Source organism: Pleurodeles waltl, chromosome 8, assembly GCF_031143425.1.
Source record: "Pleurodeles waltl isolate 20211129_DDA chromosome 8, aPleWal1.hap1.20221129, whole genome shotgun sequence".
In the NCBI taxonomy this organism is placed as follows: domain Eukaryota; kingdom Metazoa; phylum Chordata; class Amphibia; order Caudata; family Salamandridae; genus Pleurodeles; species Pleurodeles waltl.
In genome coordinates, this window is record NC_090447.1 from 1,164,888,413 (window position 1) to 1,164,902,618 (window position 14,206).

General features: G+C 40.8%; 1 protein-coding gene across 1 annotated transcript in view; it reads left to right on the forward strand.

The window, feature by feature from the left end:
• The window catches only part of SIAH3 (siah E3 ubiquitin protein ligase family member 3), a 401,123-nt gene extending 390,671 nt beyond the window's left edge, over positions 1 to 10,452 (forward strand). Inside the window, exon 2 of the mRNA XM_069205403.1 lies at positions 410 to 10,452. Within this exon, the coding sequence (XP_069061504.1) occupies positions 410 to 997 (588 nt within the window). The 3' untranslated portion in view covers positions 998 to 10,452. The remainder of the gene's footprint in view (positions 1 to 409) is intronic.
• Positions 10,453 to 14,206: the final 3,754 nt, after the last annotated feature.

Below are 14,206 nucleotides of genomic sequence, written 5' to 3' on the forward strand. Positions count from 1 at the left end.
TCCGCTAATGTATGCCAATGCTGTAAACAAAAAGCATTGTAATGTCTCTGTTCGTACATCGCATTAAAGGGCCATAAAACAATAGCTTTGTATTTAGCGGTAATGAGATCTTGAAGAAAAATGTGAAACGCAGTGCTGTGGCGCCTTCCAATTCCATCAGATAAATAAATAAATAAAGGCTGAACTAATGAAGTTGCCTCTTTAAAGTCATGCATCACTTTCACTTAAGGTGATTTATTGCCAGAGCGCTAAGTATATCTATTCTGCTGAAGGAAAGGGACAGCTGGTGGCACCTCCATGATAAATAAGATTTTTTTCTTTTTCATTGTGTGTGCTCACAGTCATTTACTATTCACGCCTGCTTTTTTGCCAGCCTTAATAATTTGCATTTTCTTTGCCTTCCTTGCAGAATGTCCCCAACGAGTGTACGGCTACCCAGACCACCACAGAACCCAACAACCAACTCCACAACCGCGAGGTGGTCTACGACCCCCAGTTGACCTCTTGCACCTGCCCTTTGTTCTCCTGCAAATGGGAGGGCCATTTGGAGGTGGTCGTCTGCCACCTGCGCCACAGCCACAGAATCAGTGTTCTCCACGGGGCAGAGATCGTCTTCTTGGCCACCGACATGCACCTCCCCCCTCCTGTGGACTGGATCATAATGCACTCCTGCCTGGGCCACCACTTCCTGCTGGTGCTCCGGAAGCAGGAGAAGTATGAAGGCCACCAGCAGTTCTTTGCTACCATGATGCTCATCGGCACACCCTCACAAGCTGACAATTTCACCTACAAGCTGGAGCTGAACAGGAACCAGCGGCGCCTAACGTGGGAGGCCACGCCGAGGTCGGTGTTGGATTGCGTTGACTCTGTAATTACAGATGGCGATTGCCTGGTCCTTAACGCCTCACTGGCTCAGCTCTTCTCTGAGAACGGGAGTCTGGCTATTGGAATTGCAATTTCTGCCAGCAACACTGACTCACACGAATCTCAAATGTGAAGCGTTTGGCCGCTCGGAAGATGAAAAACAGAAACAATTATTATTTTTTTGTTCAAATCTATTTATGTTTTCTGCAGAGACGCGCACCAGTGGGGGACTTGTAAACATCACAATAACTGCGCTGTTTGTTCGACTCTTTCACCGCTTGTTGACTCAGCATCGAAGATGTTTAAAAGGGGTTGGTTTAAAAATATGACGCTCACGTACTTGTTAGAAGTGCAGCTGGTGGGGCTGCCGAATGCTCATTTTTCACAGGAAAGTGTCCAATCTCCACCCTCGAAGCCATTAGTTTCTGCTCTAATCTTTCCCGCATATTCAGTAATATGTTTTAGCAGATTGGTTTATGGGTAGGAGGAAAATCATGTTGAAAACAATGGATTCAGATTGGAAATAGGCAATTTTAAAGAGAGGCAGGGAAGACAGCACAGCACAGTGGCCAGTTGTATTTGAAATGGCCAACCTGCCCTGTTTCAAAATGTCAGCTCCTGCAGTTTCATCATCTTTGTATCTGGTGTTCGAGCATGTCTGTTGCCATTCCTTTTTACCATCAGCTTTAGCCCGCCCATAGTTTTGAAATGTCTGTCTGTTGTTTTAGCATACCTGCAATTTCAGCAGGTATATTAAGCAGTCGTCACAATTACAACTCTCATATCAACACACGTATGTAGTTTCAGCATGTCTGTTTTTCAGTCTCAACATGTGGGAAGCTGCGCTTTGCCTGTGCCTACTGTTTAAGCATCACATGAGTTCAAATGCTAATTTTAGGTGATTGTGCATGGATTTTAATAACCTTAACCTGCCGTACCTGCTATGGTGGCCTGCTTGCATTTGAGGATTCTATGTGTTTGCACTTCCAGTTTCATTTGCCAATGATTTCTTCATGTCGGTGTCTCCAGTGTTTGCATTGTGAATGCAAACACTCAGACACCATAAATGCATTTTCATCCTGCCTGTCTCTTCAGATTCATCTTGAATAGAGTTTCAACATGCTGGTAGCTATAGTTGCAGATAACCCGTGCCTACAGTTGCAGTTTTACCTTGGACGCTTAGTATGTCCAGATCTGTGGTATCCATGTCTGTATATCTGTCTGTTGTTCCATGACACCTGTAGATTCTTTGTATGCCTCCAGTGTCAATATCACTACTCCATTGTTAAGCCTGCTTAAGATAGCAGATTCGATGTGCCTGCAGTTTCAGCATGATTAATATTACAGCACTGAAATGCCTGCACCTGTCGATTCTTCATGCCTGCACCAGCAGTTGCAGCAAGTCTAAAACTACAGGTTCAGATTATCTTCACCAGCAGTTTCAACTTCTCACAGATCTCCAGCTCCAAGCCTACATCTGCTTTTTTACCTTTCTCGTGGCTGTAGTTCCACACATGCCTGAAAGTTCAGTTTGTGTTCTTTTGTGGCATCCCATCTTTGCCTACAGGGCTTTTGTTGATGTTGAGATGTGCCTGTAGTGTTACATGCCATTGCCTGATGATGCAGCATCTGTTTCCCCCAATTTTCGGTGTTTGTTGTCTGCTGTTCTACCATACTTTTGGATGCAGTGAAACTGCTGATATTATGCAAGCTTAATCATCTCCGGACATTGTTCACAATTCATGGAGAAAGCAATGTTTGGGAGACACCACTACGGAACCCCTGCATGTATGTACAGTGCTAACATTTTGAATACAAACAAATTCCGGTCAGACTTGCAAAACATTCTACCTTGAAGAAGGTTCACTCTTTTTCACTAGTTAAAGTTTCGTTTTTATTGCTAGAATCAAAATCATTCCGTGAGAAGTCACTACGGTATTTGTAAAAATGACTTTTTTGAGTGATTTGTGGTCATCTTTTTCTAACTCTCTGGGCAAGTAGGAATAGTCATTGTCGGCCCTCCAAACCATTGAGGTGCCCCTAAGTGGGCTTCAGGACCCTACATTGATTGTCTATCTCTACCAGTGTACATGTGTGATGTGTGTCTTACTGGATGGATACAACTGTTCTGAATGTACGAAAACAGCCAGCATTGGTGGGGTTCATAAGGAGTGTCAGGCTGAGCTTCAGCAGTGTAAAGGCAAGGCTAGCAAACCACCTATGAATATACATTAATGTGTCACCAAAGGCATATGAAAGGTAATGCAAAATGATACCTAAATAATGGATATTCCTAGGGAAAAGAAGATAAATTATAACCTCATGCTGCAACCAACACCCTCAGGTTCTTCTCTTATTTGCGATTATCACATCCATTTTATTACAAGCGGGTGGACAGAGTGACCAGTTCCTCTGGGGTCAGATTGGAGGTGGGTTTAAGGGAGTGGGAGGGACAAAGGGCAATTCCCATTATCTACAGAATGATTGTCCTCTCCAAGACCCCAGAAACCTGAAATGAAATGTCCTTAATGGCTGTGAGACCATTATTGGTGGTACCTCCGCCTGGAAACATTCAGATATGGAATCTTGTTTTCAATGAAAACAATATCTTTTTGCGATCTCATTTTGTTATCTGTGGGAAAAACATGTTTGGGATCTCATTGTGTTATCTATGGGAAAAACATGTTCAATATTTTACACAACATTTGCATTTTCCGATTGTGTCGCTATTGTATCTGTTCACTTGATGTCTTGTGTCCATATGCGAGGTCTTGATGAATTTTCGAATGTCCTGGATAGTATTTCTTAAAGGACAGAATCTTAAACATATCATCTCAAATTCTGCACCACTGCTAAACGCCACATTCCCCAGAGTGCACATGCTGTGACAAGTATGACCAAAGGACACAAGAAGTCAGCTATTTAGATATTCACAGGGAACTAGTAGATGGCAATCTTGCCTGACCAAGACGTGGTACTGTGCTTCGGTGTTTTACACGTGGATGAAACCTGACCCTGAAGAGGAATGCGCTGGAATTAATGATGAGATGGCAAACCTTACCAGTGTTGTTCAATTCAAAACATGCCTGCCTGCACAGGAGGAAACTGGGAACTAACTGTACACATGATTTTATTAGACTGCTGTGTTTCAACTTTGTTCAGAAGCTAGACAGTAATTGATGAGCCCTGTCAAGCAGGTTCCCTCTTCTAACACTAATGGTAATGCCCACTCACTGCATAACGGACCAGATGTACAAAACATCTTTGCAGCTGCAAGCCCTGCATTTCAGAGTTTACAGTCATAAAATCCTTTTGCCTATGTACCAAACCCATTTTAGGAGTCAGTAATCTCTTATCAACTCCTAAAATATGTCTGTGTCTGTATACTAATCACAGTTCGGAAGGGTACTGTTGTGGACATCCATTCCAAATTGAGATTTGCACCAGATGTGTCAGTGGTTTGTGACTTTGATTCTGGTTGCAAACCATTGAAAATGTACTGACTCTCAAGTTGGGGTGATAACTTATTGGGATACAAGTTTTAGGAGCTCCTGCACTTACACCCAAACATTGCTAATATTTTGGTAATCACTAGAAAGTGTGACAAAAGATTACTGGGTCGGAACTCTTTCCTGTGAGTAACAAAATAATAGCAACGTTCCAAATAAGAACAAAGAAATAAATACCCAGGGGGGGCCACCTCTAAAAAACACCCACATTTTAGTTGACAACAATTATAGGTGATCTATGCTACAAACACGATGAAGAAAACTACCAGATCTCTAGATGGAGGACAAATTGACCTAGGAGAGACTACTATGAATTTGATTTATAGGTCTTAACTAATAGCATATATTTCCTTTGAAATGATTTTATAATTCTGTTATATGTGTGTGTAGATATCAGATGTATAGTCATGATGTTCCTGCTGGTTTGATTCCATGTGCTACTGCAAGGCTCGCAGTGTCATTGTGAGGAAATGTTACATTGATAAAGCAGCAATTGTACCTAAAAAATTTCTTTGAGTACACAGAAGTAATGTGATAAGAAACACTGCTGTGTATCTATCCTTCTTTTGGACTAAGGTTGAAAAATAAATGGATGTTATTAGTTGATTCATTATAACATCTTCAAGTTATTTTTTGTTGTTAAACCTGAATGTCCAACATAGATCCAAGAGTGCTCGATCCATGCCTGATTTTCAGCATAGACAATAGCTTTGTGATTGATTTCACTTAAATTAATTGTGTGTAAGTTAATTTTATGCAATATCCCAGGTAATCGGTTTGAGCCCTCATAGACCTATATTAGACATCCTTTTTATAAAACCACATTTATATTGGTTTTACGTTGCAGCCAAATGTGATGGAATACAACTGTGCATAACACGAGCAGATGTGTTGAGATGGTCATTACAGTGGTGGCTTTGTTCAGAACAGTTAGGTATTCAAATGCTCCATAAGTAAAATCTCCAGTAGGCCCCACTCAGTGTATTTGGGATTATGGTCAATTTCTTTCCATAACATTTTGAACTAATATTTTTCATGTGTTTTTTTTTGTTGGTTTTGCCAATTCTCTAGTCATGCACATGTTGTTTTAAAGGAAATCGTAGGTGAAACTAGAAGCCAGTGTCAATTATTTTCAGTCAAGTGGGGGCGGGGTCGCACATATTTTTAAATTCTTGTTATTAATATATTCGTGTGGTTTGGGGGGTGTTTTGAAGTCTTTTTCAGTTTTCTCGTTGTTTTTAAAGATGTTATATTGCAACTGTCTGAAGTTGAATATTTAATGATCCTGCATAGTTTGTCTCCTTCCTTTTCTCCAAGAACCAGAGCCAGTTATAATTCCGTTAATATGTCAAATGGAATAACCGCAGCTCTTGGCGAGCAAAGTTGATTTCGTGTTTCATAAACGTGTGTCTAAAGTGTCTGTGACAGGGTACACAGATTTACCGATGCCTTCCAAAAGGTACAAGTTGGAACCAGTCCCTTTTCTTCTTCCCAGCATAAACTAGCTCTTCAGTCTAGGTAAACGCCCTATGATGAACTGCCCATTACTTTGAAGAATGGTATGTCACATTGTCTAATTAGGTACATTGTCATGTAGGCTTTTCTTGTAAATGCTAGTTAACAGTATAGGTATGGAGAAATACTTGGGGATCCTCATGTAAGGTTAAAGATAACAAAGATGTGGGAAGTTCTTTCATCTTACCTTCCTTCCCCAATCTCCCCTATATCTGTCTCAATGGCAAGTTGTAGCCTTACTATTCAGAGTCACCTTCAAACACTCAAAGCCCACCCAAAAGGCCTGGAAAAAAAATAGCAAGTTCAATCATAAACAATTGAACAGCTTAACACATCTAAGAATGTTCATCATTAGAACACACATCAGAACATTCAGTGTTCACCATTAGAGCATGCATCAGGAGTCTGCTTGTGGTAGGATGGTGCACTATTTCGCGTCAGAACATGCAGAAGCAGGAGTACGGCAGTGCTAACCATAATAGCATGTAGTATACAAGTTTGCTAATGTCAAGCATGAGAGCATGTTGTACGAGTGTGTCAGTGTTAAGCATGAGACCATGCATCATGTGTAAGGCAATGTTCAGCTTGAACTCGTGCAGATGAAGGATGCCATTGTCCAACATCAGAGTATGATGGAGCAGTTAGCAATGATCACAGTCAGAGCTTATGGCAGGAGTGTGGCAATATTTAGCATCAGAGCATGCAGCAGGAACTTGCCAGTGTCAGACATCAGAGCATGCAATAGGAGTGTGTCAATGTTCTGTATTAGAGCATTCCCAAGGACTACACTAGCATTCAGCATCAGAGCATGTGTCAGAAGTATGCCAATGTTTAGCACCAGAGCATGCAGTGGGACCGTGCCCCTCATCAGCAGAAGGGCATGTGGTGGGATTATTACATAAATCAGCACAATTTGTGTGATATAGTGAAGAAGAGTGAAAGGCCTAGGACATTCTCTGAATACTCTACCACTAGAATTAAAATAATAATATATCTTATTCCCAAATATTAAGGAGTTAGTTTAGCTGAATTCTAAATTACGTACGTGCAAATAAGGAAAAAAACTACCAAAATGCTAAAAATTAGAAAAGTACGTTTTCATTCAAAAGGTTTAAATGAAACTGTTTCTATGATAAGATATTTCTGTCATTTCCTTTCACTAATATCCTGGAGTTGCTAGACTACGTGAGAGCTTCTTGTTAACAGCATACTTGTCATAGAAAGAGAGCTACAATATATAAAGACATGTTACCATGATTTGACATTACTGAAGCTCCGAAAACAGATAGTGTTTATGAAAAATAATGTTTGCTTGACTCGGCTCGGGTCATGGGTTATTAGTGAGAAGCGGTGACTCTCATAATTGGGTGCACTATATAAAACGTATCCGTAAAGATCAGCCTCTTTGAAATATTCCACAATTAATGTGAATATTTATGTTATTCATTTTGTGACTTATCTCTTTGCAGCTTAATTTTCTAACAAATTTCCCTTTACTTGTAAACTTACAATCCTACATTCATCATAATATGTACAGAGGAGGGCTGCTACACTTTGCATCAGTGTTAGTGTTTCTCTTTTTGATTTAGCTGTAAATAAAAAATAAAACATACGGTTGCTCCTGGTTTTACACCATGTTGTAGGAAAGAGCAGTTGGGAATGGATAAAGCATGCTCGCATAGTGAACTGAGAGACAAACTACACCGAGCTATACATGGGTATGGTCACAGTGCACACGTAAATTAATTTTACCTGTTGTAACTGGAAGGGGGATGGAAAACAGCAGTTTACATTTATTTAAACAAGAAATAAAGAGAAAACCCATAGAACGATGATCATAAACAGCAACGCCTCCTATACAACTATACTTTCATATGACAGGCTACAGTGCAGTAACCATCTTGATCATTGATAGTGTCCTGTAGATCACCCACAACATCAACCATTTACTTTTAACAAATATACTCTCAACTGTCATTTGATCTGATGACATTTCAAATTTGTGAAAATGAAATGGCTGATGTTGTGGATGATCTATGCGACATGTGGTATAACCCAAAACCCAACCCTCTCAACTTGAAGAGTTCAAATTCTACATTATGACCCATAGAGACCTCCTTCCAAACCATAGACCCACTGGCAATGTAAACGTCTCCACCAAAGTTGTTACTGGCTGAAGGAATACACCCTCATCCAAAGATGGATGGCTGGTGCTCTACCTTAGGCCAAGTCCAGCAAAATCAACATTCTTCTACTTTGTCAGCAGCAGCCAACAAGTTCACATCCAGATTTTGATCTGCATCTGAGATTTACCTCATCATCATGGTTACTGAATCATGGATTGCTGAAGCCACATTTGGTTTAAGTCTTCTTAGCTGAAATTCTACAATGCCTTCAAGATATACACTCAATATGTTTGAGCGTCAAGATAGGATTTCAATATTTTAGAGTTGGAGGTGGTGTCTTAGTGTTAGTTCTGCTTCTACCAAGAGCAAGGCATTGAACTTTATATTTTCTGGATACTTTATCTAAGTTGGAACTGATCTGTTTGTGAATCTAGATCACTTCATTCTTGAGCCACCTACCTGTGCCTTGATTTGAAATTGGCTCAATGACCACACCTTCCTCATTTGACCCTAATTTGAATTGTGAATTTTTCAAAATCAGCTGAACCCTCAGCTGGTCCGATATCTAGACCAAGGCCCTTGCTAAGTAATATAATTCAGGATAATGTAGCCCTTAACAGTTTCATATTGGGGCATTTGTATTTCTGGAGGTTTCCTGATTTGCCCTGTTAACAAGGATCTACAATGACTATTTTGCCTATTGTTTCCTCCATATTTTTCAAACCTATTGATCAACCTCCTTTATATTCTTTTACTTTTCTTTGTACATTTTTCTCTGTTCATTTAATATCTTGAATATCTCTATGGTCTTTTTCTCTTATTCACCTTCTTTGTATGATGGAAATATCTATTTCTGTTGTTTGGGGAAATTAAATCCAACTCATAACATATTTTCACTGGCGACCTCCTTACAACTGTTTATTATTCGTGAACACCTTTGTGACCAAATTAGTAATCCAACCAATTACTTTATTCATTCTACGAAACTACCTCCTGAGTCCAAAATCTACCATTCGTACAAACTGTGCTTAGATTATTTTCCTGGTCCATAAAGGTATTTATTTAATTTTGTATGTGCATAGTTTTAAATGATGCAGACTAGGTCTCCAGGGTGATGGAGAGAAGAGGTATTACTAATATAGAAACCTGTCTTTGCTACACCAAGGCATAAGCAAAACCATTACAGTGCATGATGGAGAAAAGGCCTCTTTTTGGCAAATGTTCAGCTTCCATCAAACTCTAAATAAGCTTAAATGCTTTAAAAGCATATCTTTGATACATTGTAGATTATGTAAAACAAGACGATCTTCATTGAATTACTCTGCTACTCCAGGATGGTGAGAATTAACAAACCTTTACCTGAAAATGTTACCTTTTTTAAATGTATCATTATTCATGGAAACATTGACCTTGGGCTGAAACTTGTGGGTCTATGAAAGTGACTAGAGCATGTCAGGTACTTACTTTGTTGTGAGCTATTTCACAGTAAAATACACACACACGTTTGCCTTCATGTCAGTCTGTTGCTCATGCCTTTGAAAATACTACTGTTGAATGAGGTCAAATATTGTGGTGTTTGGTCATGGGGATATAGTGAAGTTTCTCAACTTTTTAGAGGGCAACTAGCTAAATGGCAAAGATTATGTACAGTCTGGTCAGCAGCCAGGCATATACCAGTAAAAATATCCCTGTATGTCAGAGACTTATTGTTTTTTTGTATTTAAAAAATGAATCCTCTTTTTGGGTGTTTGTTTCCGAAAAATAAAAACAATGCTAGGTAGCATACTATGACATGGCAGCTCGCATTGAATTGCGCTACATTGACAGGACCACTTTCAGCAAAATGTCCTGCATACTCTTGATTTAGTAGGTGTGATGCCACTGGACTTGGGGGCGGACCCACACCTTTAAGTTATTTGACAACCTGTGTCCCCAATTGTAAATTATGAACTAAGCCACAATTTTAGGGAACAGTTCAGGATCTGCTGCCCCTCAGATAGGACGTTTGCACTCAGGAGCCATCACAGGAAAATTATCAGGGTCGATTACACCCTGGAAAGTTGAAGAAACAATGTCACCACATGGGTTTTTGAGAATCCATTTTCACATTGTTTTCACCAACCATTGGTGATCCACGTTTTAACAAAGGAACTGTTAAAGTCTGTACATTGTGTTGAGAATATGTCTCAAATCACGTTATTTTCTATATATTGGCAATTGTACATTTTCATTTTCATGAATAATGTTACGAAGACTAGCCTAGCCTTCAATAATATTTTGAAGACCCCCTCATCTGGGATGGATCAATATGTATATAGTTTTATAAAAATCTCTGCAATGTTTTACATGTACATGATCAGTAGTATTAAATATTTGTAACTGTGCCAGATTCAGCAGTGTCTGCCTTACATATTGCAAATAAACTGAAGTTTCTATACTATTGTTGCTTCCTGACCTTCTACAAAATTCCATGATTGGTATGTCACTGCATAACTGCTGATGAAGTTGCAAGCATGTGAGTAAGCAACAAGTATGTACATTTGCAAGAAATGTATTTTTATGATACATTTGCACACAAAAAGCAACTCCTGTGTGGACTAATAGTTTTAGGGACATTACAATATTTTTCTATTTTTTCGGGATTACTCTACTTGGTATAGAAGTGAGAAAAACACACACATATTTTATTGCAAACTGGGATGTCAAATTTAAAGCACTAATTTAACTGCCAAACACATTTCACCGGATAGTTAATGCTAAGAGTCAATCTCAAGACTACACCTCCAGCTCTATGAGGAAGAATTTCAGAGAAGTGGTGAATTTTAATTTTGCAAGTGGCATTTGCTTTGACTAAGACCATGAAAGCAACCCAGAAACAACAGTGCATGCTGTAAATGTTGGATGCTCAGATCTAATCAAACCAGAAGAACGTAGGGGCTGATTTATGAGTCACTAGCGCCTCCTTGAGCCACATGCAGGCGTTAAAAGGAGGCACACCGTTGCTTACAATGGGCCTCAATGGGCTTTGTAGGATTAGAGTCAACATTTTTGAAGCTAGTCTGGCAAAGCTCTGAACTAGAATCAAACTTTTTGACATTAATTTCCCTAACTATGGCCATAGTGCGCCATATCTTAGATACGGCACACATGGTTGTGTTAGGGGGGTGCTAAAGGGCATGAGAGAATTGGCGCTACACTGGGTGCAGTACCACTTTTCTTAAATCAGGCCCATAGTTGAAGCCATGGTCATATCTAGAACTGAAAATAGTAAAGATCAACTTACTTTTCTCCCCACTATCGATTTAGCCCTAAGATCTTTAAACTAGTTGCTCCTGAAACATGTCTGCATGTATCGCATATAGGACACTACACATGGCTACTCAAGAATACATTGGCAAAACCTGACCTTAGTTGCAGGAAGCAAAATGGGAAGACCCACCCAGGCCTGCCCAAGTAAACCATCAGTATGAACTGTAGATTTTCAGACAAGGTACTGGGCTGATCGCAGACAGTGTTGAGGCTCGCCTGGTAGTTATACAGCTAACTTTCCGAGGTGAATATAGCAAATACCATCTTATTGAGTTCTTAGTCACTATTGAATTGCTTTTTCCTATTGCTGCCAATGACAATAACCGTGAACCTTACTAAATATATTTTTGTAACTCCATGTCTCCAGAGGGTTGCAGCATATCTATTGTGAGTCGTCTCTAACCTCCTCTCTGCTTTGGGATTCAGTGTTTCACGTATGCCTGCTGTGTAGTATTTCTGATCATGTCCTTCATTGATGCCTGACATAAAGGAAGCCTGTGTGGCAAGTGTGTTGCACATCTGTTGGTCACCAGGAAGCCACACTGCATCCTTGTGTGGACGAGTTGCTGTGGTGTACTGCAGAGGCACAGAGAAGCCTACAGACAATGCACACACTGAGTCGAGTGTAGATCCTGGCACATATGAGCAAACAAGGAAGATAAGGAGGCAGGCGATGCTCATATCAAGGTTCATGACATTGATTAATCAAAACCCTGGCAGACTTTTTTCAACAAAGCAAGATGAACCCCTGATCAGCAAGGGCTTTCAGCAGGGGTTTTTTGACTTCCATCATACCTTCAGCAGCACAAGAAGGTATCAAAATGTGATCCACTCTCCTCGAACACTATTGCTGCAGGGAAGCTTACAAGGATCTCATAGCAGACAACTCTAGAAAACTGACCATTTGGAAGACTATGCTTCCAGAAATCTGTCACAGTAGGGATCATCCAACACACAATGGTAAGGCACACACAAGGGTGACCACAAGAGCATCCCTCAGTTATGCCTATTGCTGAAGAGGTTAAAGGATTACTCTTTACTGTCCCATCTGAAGCTCAGCTCAACTCTGATTCTGTTTATTTCTCCCAGACGGTCCCAATTTATGAGAAGGTGCATGGGCTACCCATAAGTTTAATAGCTCGCAGCTAACTAACAGGTTCAAGTCCACTAGTAATTCAAGGGGCACCCTCGTCAGCAAATGGACTTGCTTCACTTCTACAATCACCACTTCAACCATCAAAGCAGAGTGCAAATCACCCATACATTACACGCATGAAACACAGATAATGTTAGAAGGTTTCCTTTCTCTCATAGATCTTTCAGAAGCAGGGAGCCTAACGTTTATATAAGAGAAAAATTCAAAGTCAAACATACAGCAACAGGTGTACGGTATCATGTTAATAGCAATAACTTAGAGAACAAAAAGACCAGAGGAATGTCCAGAAAATGTGGGTGGAGGGAACTGATGAAGTGCTTTCACAATCACACCCAGAGAGAGGCAGTGAATCTACGAAGAAGCTAAGGAGAAAAAGCTGCTTTGGGATCTCAACAGCACTGAATTTGAATCCACACCCAGTAATCTGTAAATCTCCTATCTAGAGAATAATGGCCTCATTACAAGTTTGGTGGTCTGATGGTAAGACCGCCGCAGTGGCAGCTGCCAAAAGACTGCTATGTTGGTAGTCATACAGACCAATGTATTACGAGTTACACTGCCGAGCCAGCCAAAAGACAGCCAGAATCCTGACCCTGCCAGGACTCTGGAGGGTGGGAAAGAGGCAGGCCCACCACCAGCACCACCAGCCCACCAAAAAATCACAGAAACTATTATGACCCACAAATCACAATAGCGTTTCTTCCATGGTGGATGACCAATGGCGCTGCGAAGAGCAGTGGTCAGCGGTCACTATAGTAATACACCACACCACACTGAATAATTTGAAAACCCCACACCTGAGCCACATCCACACATCTGACACAACTACACACTGCACTATAAAACACACCCAACAATCCTCTGCAACCAGAAAGCCACAAAGAGCTAAAAAAAAGGTGGCACTCAAATATCAGTATCTATAGATTAGGCACGCCTTCACACCTCACATAGCACACATATTACACCTGCACAACACACCCGGCACAACAAGTACCCCACACTTTAAAGACCATTGGTCATCCACTCACATCACAGCACCCACACTTTGTCACCAATTCAACTTCCCTATTTTTTTAAATCCTTACCATCTCATCCACCACTACCGTGTTCCCACAAAATATTCCTGTTTCACAGATGATGAATTGATGGTCATGGTGAACGAAATCCTCAGAGTAGAGCCACACCTATTTGGAGCACAAGTCCAGCAAACATCCATCGCCAGAAAAATGGAGATGTGGCAAAGAATAGTATACAGGGTCAATTCTGTAGGCAACTATCCACACACAAGGGAGGACCTCAGGAAGAGGTGGAACTACCTCAGGGGAAGGTACATTCCGTTGCCGCCAGGCACCAGCTAGACTGGCGGTAGGCCCCCACCTCCTCCCCCGCAGTTCATATCATGAGAGGAGAAGGTCTTGGACATCATGCATCCTGAGGTCTTGACAGGGATACCTGGGGGAGTGGAGTCGGGTAAGTCACAACACCTATGATGTCACCCTAAACTTTTGTCTTGCATGATCACTGATCACCTTTTGACATCTTAACTGCCAAAGCCCTTACCACCCCTTTGTCCAACTGTCCAAATACCCCTCTCTGCCATCCCACACATCAACTAAACTCACCTGGGGCCCTAGTGTCTGTGTTTGGCATGGGTAGTACAGGGACTGATAGCACTACAACTCCCAGCAGGCACTGATCCACCATAAAGAAAACCAGAACAGTGTACT